The following is a 14,525-nucleotide window of genomic DNA, read 5'->3' as shown; positions in this document are numbered from 1 at the left end:
CTGACTACTCTGAAATTGTCTTTTTTTCTGTTGTCTTTAATCTCTTTTTTATATGTGTCTTCTTTATTGTATATAATATGTGTATATGTACGATGAGAGATTAAATTCCATGTATGTGTAGACACACATGGCCTATAAAGCTGAATCTGATTCTTTCAGACTAGTGAAAAGAAAACACACAAAATAAAAATGCAGGTGTTTATTTGACTGCTTTTTCTATTTGCGTCTGTATATTTCCCTTAGCTGATGCCTTATTTGCATATTAAAGAACACTTGTCATAGAGAAAACGATTGTCTTAATGTAAGTTATCAACTGAGGAAGTTTCACTTGTCTATTAGTTACATTTTCTTCCCTTTCCACCCGGGTTGTCTCTCCTCACGCGAAGATACGCTGAGCGAGCAGGTAATACATTACCACGGCCGTATGAGCCTTCTTCTAACTGTTGTACTCCACAACATCCTCACGTAGTTGTGTTTTTTTTACTCTACGTCATCATTCATGGACGCTAACGAAGAGACAACATAAAGGGATTATGTAAACCTTTCCAATTTACTCGCCCCTTCAGCGAGACACAAATAGATCTCTCCACAGAGTCAACACAAACCAGAGCGGCATCCTCTAGCAGTCTGTACACATGGTTATTAATGGGGTCTAGAAACGGGGAAAACGCCCACAATTCATCACGAGGGAACTGTCTTTGCGCTCATAACAGAATGAACCATCAGCTTAATCTCCCGTCTGACAAGAAAGTTTAGCAAAGTCAGCTGCTATTTATTTAAAGGTGTAATTAATTTTAGTTTCTCACCTCGACTTTGCCTGAATTGCAAAAAAATATACAAAACATGTGCTCATTAAATCATGTTCGATGCCGAACAAAGGGGATGCATGGCATTTGGGTGAGGCAATCACATGCATCCGATCTCATTTACCTTTGAAGAAGAGTTTGAAGAATGAAAAAGACCCTTACAGTGCATCTTGTAGAAGGAAATACAAAAAGACATGTCTCGTAAATTACTCGTGTGAAGATTATTCTTTCAACAGGAAAGAGGGCATCTATTTTTTCGCATGATGTCGCCACTTTTTTCTTGTTGAAAGTTGGAAACGGCGTGTTTTCATGACGATAGAAAAGGTTGTTGAAGCCTTTAAAGCTGGTTGTAATCGTCTGGTGTACCCACAGACACTAAAAACATGGTATGTTCTGGACAATAAAATACAAATGATTAATATCCATTAAAATATGTGAGTTGGACGTTTTGCAAATATTTTACTTCAACATTCAGCTCTATCTGTGTGCTGCGCTGCAGAGAGGGGCATTGGGCTTCTCCAACAATATCAAACCATTAACTTTAAATCAATGTTGGATGTGGAAACTTTCTAACTATGAAAAAGTCCCTCACCTCCCTTGGTCTTCGGGATGGACTTATTTTTCCAAAATACCACAATAATAACACAATTGTGTCTCCCACAATAAATCATCTCACAACCCAGAGTAAGAAATCATTATCTTTTGAAGCGACCACTCCGCTTTGGTGGAGAGGTTCAACAGAAACACTGCGTCTAAAGCAGCTGCCCGGGGCCTTTAAGGGAGGAAAAACCCTGCTCAAAAAGAAAAGAGGATTTTCGGGAAGTCTCACTGAGTCCAGGCCCATAAAAGCCTATTTCATGTCAACATATTTCTTCACATACAGAAGTCTGGCTAGGAAAACACAGCTATTACTTTGGAAACCAGAAGTAGAGCATATCATAAGAGAAATACATGTTTCCCTACAGACCCCGGCGCTCAGAATCACCCCTATAGAGCCGTGTCAGCGCACGGTGAGGAGCAGAGACTGGCAGTGAAGATGTCACTTCAGAGAAGTCCACCTGGAGAGAAGGAGCTTAAAGATGTGGCTCAATAGGAGGAGTTGTCATGGCTGGTTTTATTATAATAATAATACAAGCTTTTGACGAAATTCTCCTGCATCTATACAGTCTTAAAACAGTAAGTTGGTTAGGTTCAGGCAATAAAAGTAGTTGGTTAGGTTCAGGCAATAAAAGTAGTTGGTTAGGTTCAGGCAATAAAAGTAGTTGGTGAGGTTTACGCAACAAACATAGTTGGTTAGGTTTAGGCAACACAATTAGTTGGTGAAGTGGGCTAAGTGGTGCCGGAGTCTGTCGGTATCAGATGACGAGGAACCCTGAACAAACTGTCGGTGAACTCTGGGCAGAGCCAGGCTAACTCTTTCCCCTGGTTGTTATGCTAAGCTAACTGGCCGCCGGAGGTCGCTGGATATTTAGTATCGTCGATCTCCTCGTCTGACTCCCAGCACGAAAGAAAAAAGTTTGCAAAACATTGATTTAGAGCAAATGTTTTTTTTCATCTTTTAGAAACATAAACCAGTATTCAGAAGCTGCGGAAGGAAATATGGATGTTTTGTGTTTGCAGGACATTAACTCAACCCGGCAGATAAAACATATTGTGTAATGTGCAATGAATGTAAAGAGGAGCGAAAAGGAAGAGGCAGGGTTGTTTAGTCCTCCCGCCGAAAGTGAAGGTAAATATAATGCCATAAGAAACAGGCTGTGTGCTGCTGCGTCTGCACTTTTCTTTATCCGATCGTGCAGCGACACAAATCAGCCACTTCATCTCATATTTACCCAACATCCAACTCGAGCACTCTTTTTTATCTCATCAACTCTTTCTTTGGCTTTGCTTTGTACTATTTCTCCTTTCACTTTCAACCTTTAGAAAGCTTAGAAATCCCCCCCGACCAAACACACACACACACACACGCACGCACACACGCACGCACATACGCACACTTTCTACCAGCAATCTCCTAAAAACACAATACGACTTATTTGACAGTCTGAAGAAAATCAGACAGCCTCTCAATGCACTAAAGAGGTGCGAGCCACGGGGCGCTCAATAGAGAGGCAATTCATCCATCCATTACAGCCGTCACTTACAGCAGAGGGAGACTGGAGGGAGGAAGAGGGGGAGGAGGAGGAGGAGGAGGAGGGGAAGTTCATATCCAAGAAGAGAGTAGGTAGTGAAGGAGTTTGAGGTTTTAGGAAGGTGGGATGGAGCAGGAGAACTCTTTCCAACTCTTTCTGTTTACATGTGCCGCTATCCCAAAGTGCCGGGTTGTGTATGTCCAAGAAAAACAAGAGCAGGAATTAGCAGCCCTGCCAGACAAAGCTTCACTTTATTGGACATTGTGTTTAGACAAGGACTTTGTTCCTTGGTACTGAGCTGTGTGTAATTTACAGGATATTTTCTGTTTATCGCAGCTGTTCCGCGAAGGGAAAGGCCCAGATCGCACACGCGTGTTTGATTTCATCTTTTGTACCGTGCAACTGCGAGGGTTTTAATTACAATCTAAATTAGATCTTGTTTTTATTTTTTATTGCAAACAATACATTCTGAGGAAAAACATCTGGCCCAAACAACGTCACGTCTTTTATGTTTCACAACAGATTTCTTTGGGATACAAATTGGCAGCGATCGTCAGCGTGACTTGACATAAGTAAAAATCTAACTTTGTTAGCCTTAAGATAAACCAAAAGTTATCATTCTTGTCACATCCACGTCTACTGGAAATTAGGTTTGTCAAGGGAAACGTAATTACTTGGATTACATTCAGTAGCAATGTTTTTTCAAGCTTCATTTCTAGGAGAGCGTTGCTTGCTTGTTTCTTTTTGTTGGTACTCTGTTTCGCTGTATACCGTAAGTCATGTACTACGATTGATACATGTATCGATACTATAACATATACAGAGAAAGTATTACGCCATAGGTATTAACCCAAACTACAAGCTTTTCTCTTGAAAACGAACCAAGTTGGTTTCCGTGAAAACAGAATTTTATTTTGAAAAGAATGCATCACGAGAGGAGATTGACATGAGTTGCTGGACTTTTGTTGGAGAAAGCAAGAAAAAAATGAGGATTGACTTAAGATATCATAAGATTCATTGAGGGAACGTTGATTATAATCATTGGAGCTTCAATGTGAAAGCGTCAGTGATATTGCATGTGGTAAAGATGGAGCTAGTGTCATCTATACATAATAACACATACTCATTTAGTTGATTTAAATTTTGCATTACAATCTGAATCTGCAAAGTAACGATTATTTGCTTCCAAAATGTAGTGGAGTAGAATTATAAAGTAGCATAAAATGTATATACTCAAGTCACGTCCATCCACTGTACTGAAGTCAAGTACTTGAGTAAATACTTAGTTCAAGTTAAAGTCAGGCTGTAGGTGTCACGTGTCCATGAGCTGTGAGAGCTTCAACCAAAGAGTGATGGCTTTGTTTGTTTAATTATAATAATCTTTAGAGGTCTATACCATCCAATATGTCACAGCAAGGACCTGAAATAATAAACATGATTGAAACAGAGATGTTCCCAGTCTTGTTAATCATCTTACGATCCTTCTGATTTATCTTGCAGGGGCTTTTCTCCGCCCGAGGCGGGAAACCACTGACACATCTGGGTCGCGGAGTGCAGACGACGCTCCACTCCGTTTCCTTTCATGTGCTCCTTTACTTGCCTCGCACGTTGTGTATAAAGGCTTGTGATCGCCAATTAGCTGGGTAACAATATACACCACCACGTCTTCTTGTGTGTTTTCTGAATCCTTGTTTGTATTCTGGTTTCAAAGCGTGACGGCTGGCCGCCCAGTAAACGGCAGGGCACAGCTGGATATGCGTCAACACAGCTGGCTGTGGTCAGATTATATATCTTCATGGTATTCACAGTCTCCGCATGTCGAGCCACACACACACACACACACACACACACACACACACACACACACCACACACGATTCTACAATAATGGTTCATCACAACGTATGCTGACAGTCACTGTAACTGTCCTGACTGTATGAATATGGCTCCTCTTTGTTGTCTTCATCCATTCATTTTCAAGACATTTCTAGTTATATTTAATGGTTTCAGGCGTCTAAGGTGCTGCAGTCGATTGAAGTGACTTTGTAATATTCGTGTGAGAATTTCAGTGAAGCTAAGTCGCAGCGTGCATTGACACACTGGAGTAGAGATGCATATCTTCAACTGTTCACGGTTAATTGTCTGCTCATCAGCTAAAAAGTTCCTCAAATAATAGTTTCAGGCATGAACATGGTGTTAAATGTGCACACAGCTTTAACACATGAAGCATAGACTTCTATACAACCAGAGGTGTCACCCCCTGGTGGTCAGGAGAAAGAATGCAGCTTTAACACACAGTCTGCCCTGAATCAACAGAGTGAGCCTTTAAACTGAAAATATCCAAAAAGACAAGAAGGAGGTGGTTTCTATCTGTTTGTAATACAAATCAACTGGTTTTAAGAAGTGCCGGAAATCATGTTTCTTGAAATTTGTGCAACAATTTGTCTCATTTTATCTTGTTTTCGAGGTATTAGCACTTATTGTGGGGAAGGCTCAACATTTTGCTAGTTGGGTTGCATTATAAACAGATTAAAATCCTACCACGCTATTTATTTTCTCCTAATTTAAACGAGTAAATCACTTAGGACTGAAAATGACTTCTTGCGGTGGAAACGCTCAATTTACTGCATGCGAAAACCCATAAAAGTGGACTTTGACTTCTTGTTTGACGAGGCCGCGCGCCAACCTTCCAGCTTCATCGTTAATGTGTTTGAGATCTGGCTGCTGCACTGTTTAGAAAGTAACCCTAACTCTAAAAATACAAAACTATAAGTGCAACTATAACTCTGCTGCTGCTGTTTTTTTTTTTTTTTTTACCAAAATAATGATCTTTTCCAGCAGAGGCTCAGCACACTTAAGGTACCGAAGAGAAATATTGGCTGAAGTAAGAAACAGTGGCTTTTGCTGACGGCGATGAAAGAAGGAGGAAAAGATGGTCCAGTGGGCAGAGAAGGACGAGCTGATTGATCGGCCCTGAAATGGAGGGATGTGAGGACGGCGCGTTGGAGACAAAGCCCCAGAGGCCTGCGAGAGGCAGATAGCCGCCTCCTCCTCTTCGCTCCCATCCCTTCCTCGCTGTCTGGAGGAATGCAAATTCTTGTTATCTCCTCCCCAGTAGCGTGTGACTCCTCCACACCATCACCCAGCCTCTCAAGCCAACCTCAACGTCGCCGCTGATGGAGGATCCAGTGAGGGCCAGAGCGGGGGGGGGGGGGGGGGGGGGGGACGTGACTGCGACGATAATGGTGATCACGGTGGATTATTTCTTTATTATTCCAGTGGCAGTTAAACGCAGCACAACATCTCTGAAATAGTTGGGTAAGAGCAGGGATTTAGTCTTTCATGTGATAATAGCTGGTTGGGGTGTTGTGGTTTCGCCGTCAAGACTCAAGTGGAAAATTGCTTTTGCACACTCTGGCAAACACGTCTGCTGTGTCACGTGTCCAACCCCTCCCCCCTCACACGCACACACACATGCACAGACACACACACACACACCTCATGATAGCCCGAGCTCCCTTTACATGTCTATCAGGGTGTGCTAGGCCACTTGGCACGGGGACTCCTGTTTCCAGTCCAAACCCATCGGTCTGGTTTCTCGTCCAGTGAAGTCTGGTGTGGATCTGGTGGTGCCGAGTGTCGGGAGGGGTTTGTTTTTCATCCCCCCAGTCTGAGTCCCGCGGAGGTGAGCGCTGCAAACGCTCCGGTATCGGGCTGCCTGGTTTGGCTGGCAGAGAGTCGGCGGTGGTTTCGCGCTGCGGGTCGGTGCCAGACGACCCGTTTCAACTTCCCCCGAGACGACGTCGAAAGAAATAAGTCATTGTTTGTTTTTGTGAAGGGGAGAGATCTCTGTGAGCAGTAGCCACGCCCCCCCCCCCCCCTCGGTCAGGTACACCAAGTACCAGAGAGACACGCAGACATTATGTTAATGCCACGTTCCCTCAGAAACAGCCCAATATGCCAAGCACTTACAGCATATCCAATAACAACTCTAATAACTACTATTGAGAGAACAGAGGCCAAGAACAGTGATCACTTACCACCAGTCGCCACGGTGATTTCACGCAGGAAATGTCCATAAAACGGGAAATCGAAGGACAGATTAACTCTCTGTGAGGAGAAAAACAGACAGGATGACCCCGGTCAGAAAGAACGAGGCCAGAGGATCAGGATGTAGATCAGAGGAAACATACAGAGTCTACAACACTGGTCTTTTCTGAGTCACATGAAATACAGATTTAAAGAAGAATGTAACATAGAAGTATATTCATATGACCTTTATCGCATATTAGTATGAGAAGAAAGAAAGCAATGTTATCCTTTCCTGCCAATGTTAACGCTGATTTATGAGAAGTCAAGAAATACTAGGATTCCTAATTCATGTCCTTCATTCATCTATAAATCTCTATTATATAGAAGCCCATTGTGTCGAGCGGAAAAAAATGAGGAATGGTGGTTTGAAATTCTTATTTCCCAACATTCGGACTATTACCTGAGGACATTATGTGATTTAGATCTTTTACCTTGTGTGTGTTTCATGTGGAACATTCACACGGGATAAGAGTCTGTATTTTACTCACATTTACTGACATTACCATCCAGATATGGGCTCTGTGTGACATCCACATATACAAACTGGCATACTGTTAAATTTAGATCCAATAGAAAATAGCAAATATAACTTTTAACCATTCGGATCGTTCCTAACTTTTCATGTTCTTGTTTCTTTTCCGGACAGAAATGGGCTTCTATATTATTTACAAATCTGTTGATGGGAATTAGCACACAATAAAAAAAGGGCATCAAGAAACTACAACGCCACAAACAATGGTTTATACATTCCTAATACGCTAGACAGTCACATTGCCAGAAAAAAAAAGTTATGGAGCAAGACAGTCTACAGTAAACATGCAGCTATTAAACATGATCCTAGATTATGCTGGAGGGAGTAATCCTGTGGCAAACCACGCTGAATCTCACAGACTATGAAGCCAATCCAGAGCTTAACTTTCCTACAATCCTGTGATGGAGTTGACCTCTGCGGCTGGGTTTTTATTTTACCACCTTATTGGTCAATTCTCTTTTCAGTGTCTGCGGCCAAAGCGCTGGTCGGGCCGCCGAGCCAGAAGGGAAAATGGAAGCTCTGGGAGTTTTAAGCAGTTTCTCAGGACTTTTTTTTTCTTCTCTGCCATCATCATAAACTCTATTTGTTTAAAATGTTAGTCTGCTGACACGGGGCTTCATTTCAGCACGGCGGGTTTCGGCTGCAATCACACAGATCTCATTTTTGACTCTGCATTGCTGGGCCGGGCCATTGAATTCTCTTTTTATTCTTTTTTTTAAGCCAAAGTCAAAGAAAGCTCCCTCATCCCTCCTTTACTGTCTGGGAAGAAAAGGCCTCGCCTCTTAACCGGGGGCCGTTCAGCGGCTACAAAGAATAGCTCGCATCAGATTGTTTGGTTCAATCCATCATTACATGACTGAAGGTGCAGCACCAGAATGCACAATGTGGGGCTCTATTCTATCTCCTCGCCGGCTATTGTTCACCCCGGGCTTCTCCTCTCCCCCCCCTCTCTCTCTATTAGTCTGTGACTGCCCTGCTTCCGTGATGCTCTGTCTCTCCAGTCGGTAAACGCTGCCTTGGGTGACCTCATCAGTATGCACCTCACATGGGTCACCTGCTTGTGCAGAGCCGGCGGGAGGGAAGCTTTCGAACCTCACTGCAGACGATTTTTTTTAACGGTTTAGATGTTTGAAAGAATGACTAATGTATCCATGTGTTTCATGGTAGAGGCCATAAATACACTGTACTATGTGTTTACAGTTCCATATATTTTAGCAGGTCTCATAGTCGGCTGTCAGGTACACACATGTACCACACACACACACACACACACAGCAGCCTACACACAAATACTGAGTATCTCTTCTTTGTGTTGTTGGCATTGATTTTATCTTTCTGTGGATCTTTGAGCCAATTGGGTATTGGCTATTGGGCACTAGTGGCTGATACCATTGACGCCATGATGTGTGTGTGTGTGTGTGTGTGTGTGTGTGTGTGTTTGCAATACCATTACATTTGCAAATGAAGATTAATAGGAAAAGAAACAGTTGGAACATCTAAAAGTGTGACTCTAGACAAAGTTTTAAGTTAACTTAAAGGAGAAATGCCCTTTAATAGCGCTGGATATTCACTCAGAAAGTATAAATGAAATCTTTTGATCATGTTAATCATGTCTTAATAAATGTGTTTCTTATGCAGGATCATAACTTTAAGACATTTGTGTGATGATCCGAGTTGTAGGAATCTGCTCACACACTGAATATTATGACCTTATTAAACCTCAGTTCATAAAGAATAAAAGTCTGCAGAAAGTTTAAGTTGAACCTCAGACACATGAACCTTTAGTGGCTTTGCTGCTTCTTCTTTTTGTGAGCATCATTATAAACTGAATTTCTTTGGGTTTTGGACAAAAACTCCTCTTTTATTTTCAGTTAATTGAGAAAAAAAATCCACTGTTCGACTGAAAATGAAAATGCTTGTTATTTTCCGCCTTCGTTGACAATATATTTTACATCTTAAACTGCAGCTAACCTAATAGCTAAAAGATAAACTTTCCCCTCTCGTAGTCGGTTGACTTACCGCTGCTTGCCTGTGTGTGTTGGACAGAATCCCGTGGATCTTCACTTTGTCTTTGTCCATCTGGTCGGTGTCGACCCACAAGTCCGACGGGTTGTATGTTTTCGATGTGTAGTAGTTGTGATCTGTGTCCTCCTGCAGAAGTGACAAAACCAAATGCTCGCTGTGAGTTTACATACGGCATGAAGACTGTGAAGACGCATCATGAAGTAAATGTGATCCAGAGGATTGAAAAACAGCTCGAAGGGAAGTAGATATTGTGTTGCTCTGTTAATTAAGCCCTTATTATAAGATGCACAGCTAACACAATACACAAACATCCTGTGAGCAAAAAACTATGTTAGTTAGTTTTAATAGAATCTGGAAGAGTATATATATATATATATATATATATATATATATATATATATATATATATATATATATATATATATATTTGTATTTTTCTGCAGAACAAAGTACCTTCTAATTTGCTTTATATGACAATGCAATCAAATCCATTACGTGTGCGTTCTCTTTGTCCTTTCATTCAACTGTTTTTTCATTAGGAGCATCACACAAAGAGGTTTTAATGTCTACTAATCAAATAATATTCATGAAAACAAGAAGCCACTCCACTTCCTCCACTCGTAGAACCAGACTGAATTACCGTTTCCAACAGAAACATTTGCAGACTGTAATAAGCCGTGTGGGAGCGGCCCGTCTGCTTTTATTGTTTCCTGTTCAGGATTAGGAAGAGCGCTCGTGTTGTGGGCTCCTCGCTTTCCCTGTGGGTCTAATGAGAAACCTCACAGCTTTGTCTTTTATCCAAAACATTGTTAAAGTTAATGTTTCGCTGGATGCTGAGCCAGGGAAGTGTACACTACGTCTGGCTGTGATCTCACTAATAGGAACTCACACAGCTCTGAGCATACTTTGATACATAGGTGGTATTATTTTGAGATATTGCGCTTTGCGTGTCAAAAGGCCACGAGACAAACATTAATTAAAGCGCAATTCTTCCCCGTTCAGCTCGTTTTGCTTTGAGGATTCACATTTCCCCTCGGAGAGTTATAATCTAATACCGCTCCATGATATTCAGCCTGGAATATAAAACAGAGAGATAATGTTTCAGGCTTAGCAAAGCCTCTGTGGGATTGATACAAATCAGAAATCCAAATGGAGCTCAGCCATGTAGGTGGTTTTACTTTTGATCAATTTGTAGATTCAAGCAAACACTGCCAGAAGTCTTTCATCACGGCTTAAAGTGCAGACAAATCGTGTCAGGGAAAAAGGCCCCTCCGGGTTGCCTTAGTCAGCACATTACTCGCAGAATAGAAAACAAGGGCACTTGTAAAAGGAGTACACGCAAATGCACAGCTGTAAAGTTTCCTCCTAATCAGCTCAAGATGTTTTTTCGGGTCTTTTGGAGAACGATAAAGCAATGGAGGCTCCTCAGAGGTGTGAGGGGGCAGTGGAGGGGAAGGTGGGTAAGATAAACAGGCTCACACACACACACATACAGACAGAAATACACAATTATATCAAGAGTTTTGGTGGGAGGTCGTGGGAAGAAGATACTGACTGTTTCTTTAAATCATGCACCACAAACTGCTGCCAAAATGTGCCAGCAAGAGAAATGTGGGACTTGATATTGATGTGGGAAATGTGCTACTGCACTTAACTGAAGACTTACAGGAAACATCATGGAGCTCAGAATTGATCAGCTATTCATTAACAACTGGACTAAGACTATTGTTTAGATCAAAATAAAATAAAACCACCATTTACGACAAGAAATCAGCTGACATGGACCCCCATCTCAGGTTGGAGGAATCATCCTCACACAGGAACACGTTGACATTTGTATGTCACAGTAAATATTGTGTCTATAATTTCAACAATCACCACATTATCTGGCAGCTGTCCACTGGTGACGGAGTCATGTGTGACCTCAGATACATTTTGACAAGAGTAAGCCTTGAGAATCCGAAGCGAGTGTCTTTAATATGCTGACTCACATTGTCAAAGACAAAATAAAAACAGCTGCTGGAGCATAAAAAAAAAAAAAAGAACAATTACAGTGGTTGTTCAGACGCACTGCACTTTTCACTCGCAGGAACAAAAAAGCTGAGCTGTAAAACACATTTATGAGACGCTATGAAATGAGTGATATATTCCTTTTCTCTGCATTTGTACAGCTCGTTTTGGTCGGTTGATAATGGGGACATCCTTGTGAAGGAGTAATTTGGCGATCATCCCTCCTATCTCCTCATTTCCTGTCACCTCTGTGGCGTCGGCTATCAAATGAAGGCAAACAATCCTGAAGGACGATTAAAAATCCGTCATGGGCATTAAGAGGCTTGTCCGTCTGTGTTTACAGTATAACAGTCTGTCAATGTAACCCCCTGAACCTACTTCAACATGTATTTTATGCCATTTCAAAGGAGAAATATCATCCTAATTTGTAGGTTCATATTTGTATTTTGGGGTTCCACTATAACATGTTATTTTTCTCTACTGTCTATCTGAATATACATGTATCATCACCTTCTGTCTGAAAAGACTCTTTAACCCCCACGCCCTCCTAAAAAAAAGCACAGTCTGCTCTGGGCTTTTGAGAATAAATATGGTGCACCTATGCAAAAATAGTTCTCCAGCTGTGGGTGGAGACACGATATACATACGAATGAGCCTCCACGTTAGATAGGAGGGGGCCGAATCTAAAAGGCTTGTTGAATCACATGTATTCAGATCAAAGCAGCCCACAAAAAGCTGACTGGCTCGTCTCATTTTGTGGTGTGTTGGGTTGCTCGGTATGCCAGATACCCAAATGTATGTGCACAAGCATTGAAAAAGTATATATATCATAGTAAGTCCCCTTTAAATGTATTTGAAAATACATCATATCCTATTAACGTAACATCAACACAGCAAAAATAACTGTTTCCTCCAGAAATATCAAAAGTATTGCGATTGCAAACCCATACATTTGATGTCTTTTTAACGGTTAAACAAACAGTGAGGAAGCCATTGTTTGTGTATATTGCGTGCAGTGTTAGATGCATTGTCTACTGTAGTGGTGTGTGGGTAAACACACAACTCTAGTGGGTCAAGTTCCAATTGACCCGCGGAGGCCCGACAGTGTGGAGATGAGACTGAACAGCTCCAGAGAGACTAATGGAAGATAGATGGCCACATGACGAAGGAGTGAGAGGAGGACTGGGACCTCGTCGCTCAGCTTCAGGCTGAACTGAAACTAGATAGTGATGAAGAAAACAAAAACCGCTGCCTGTAATGGACCATTTTCTGTCTCAAGAGCACAAAAACAAATGGAAGAAAGGATTCATTCACAAGGATCCACTCTCATCTCTTTCCCGAGCTGCCCACCACATCAATATTGCATTATACTGAGACCTGAATAGCTTGATATTACTTCCCCATGGCTCCATAAAACACGGGATTCCCTAACATCTTTATGAGATCACTCGGGGTATTTTACTTTAAGAAAAGAAGATGGAAATAAAATCTCCCGTTTGCACGAGCACACGAGAGCTTTGCCTAAATGTTCCAATGTGTTGGGATTAAGCCGCTTGTCAGCGAGCCCTCTTTTTCCCGAGAAGAGTACCCAGTTACATCAGACTGCGGCCTGTTGGAGACGACACAAAGAGCATGCCATCGCTCATGTGTCCAGCGCTTCATCAGCTGATAATGCCTGTGATCCATTATTCATCGTTCTGCTCCGTCTCCTGTACAGACTTCAAGAGCACCAACAATGTTTAACTATTACTGCAAGAGAGAGAGAGAGAGTAAAAACAAAAGGAATTAGCCCAAATATCAGATACATATTGAGTTATGTACCAGTTTAAATCAATTCTGTACTAAAACCGGGTGGACGATGACGTTACCATTAGTGCGAGTGGAGAGATAAGTATCACAATTTGCTTCTTTAGACCCGCCTCCTCAACTAAGATGGAGGAGTTTCTGCCCAAATCGAGTTACAAAATCACGGAAAAACAATCTCTCCTTTGATTAAATGCCAAATGTAATGTGTATTTTAAATATTTTAAATATAGGTATTGCAGTGTCTGTGTCGTTTGTAGCAGTCTCCATTGTTCTTGTTATTTCTCCTCTGGTCCAACGCGCAACTGAAATTGCTTGAAAACGCTTGACAACGCCGTTGGTCTCGCCCTTTGGCTCTGATCGGCTCAATGGCTTTTTAATCGGAAAAACGCTGTTTTTCGTGTCGCGATGCCAGACGAATCATTCGACTCGGTGGAGTTGGCGGATCCAGGCAAAGATCACGCTCGGCATTTGCAAGAAATCGAGCCACATTTCAGTTGGATGAACCTTCCTGTGACAGAGTGGCGCTGTTTAAAAGCAATACGAGGATGGAGAGAACGCGGTATAGGTCAGGAGTCTGAGGTGAATCCCATCTGCCGATAACAAATTCTAGGGCGATCCTTCGTCGGTTGTCAATCTTATGAATTGGCTTTGCGAGCTGTCTGATGGGTTCAAACAGAAGGGAGTTATATTTCAAAGTGATGTTCAAGGACGTTCATCCGAAGAAACAACTGCCAACCAAAACGTTGGCTGAATCCCTCAGAAAAGTCCGCGGCTCTAAAGCCAGAAGCTGATGCTCAGTCAGACAGTTGAAGGCCGGACACACACAGAAATTTAAAACAGCTCCAGGTTCATCTGTGGAGCAGCCCCGAGCAGTACCAGCAGCTGCCTCAGATGATACAGCATTACAGAGTTTAAACACTGAACTACATGGAGACAAGTAAACATCTCCTCCCGAACACATCGTCCTCTGGGAACCTTTTAACAAACTTCACAAACGGAGACACAAAACAAACAAAAAAGGGGAGAAAAAAAAAAAATATATATATCATTTGCATTCACTGCAGGGTCTGAATATGGAGCGTGGCAAGGGTAAAAGCAGCGCCGGGAATCAAGTAAAGAAATG

General features: G+C 42.0%; 1 protein-coding gene across 3 annotated transcripts in view; it reads right to left on the bottom strand.

The window, feature by feature from the left end:
• Positions 1 to 14,525, bottom strand: part of plxdc2b (plexin domain containing 2b) — an 83,804-nt gene that overhangs the window by 32,074 nt on the left and 37,205 nt on the right. For all 3 annotated transcript variants that reach the window (XM_068582211.1, XM_068582212.1, XM_068582210.1), the window contains exons 3-4: positions 9,581 to 9,712; positions 6,978 to 7,047 (exon numbers count right to left, since the gene is read on the bottom strand). In XM_068582211.1, coding sequence (XP_068438312.1) covers positions 6,978 to 7,047; positions 9,581 to 9,712 — 202 coding nt within the window. The remainder of the gene's footprint in view (positions 1 to 6,977; positions 7,048 to 9,580; positions 9,713 to 14,525) is intronic.

The sequence above is a fragment of the Clinocottus analis genome, unplaced genomic scaffold, assembly GCF_023055335.1.
Source record: "Clinocottus analis isolate CAN_PGR_092001 unplaced genomic scaffold, fCliAna1.0.p SCAF_18, whole genome shotgun sequence".
NCBI classification, from domain to species: domain Eukaryota; kingdom Metazoa; phylum Chordata; class Actinopteri; order Perciformes; family Cottidae; genus Clinocottus; species Clinocottus analis.
This window is presented reverse-complemented; position numbering and strand designations above follow the sequence as displayed.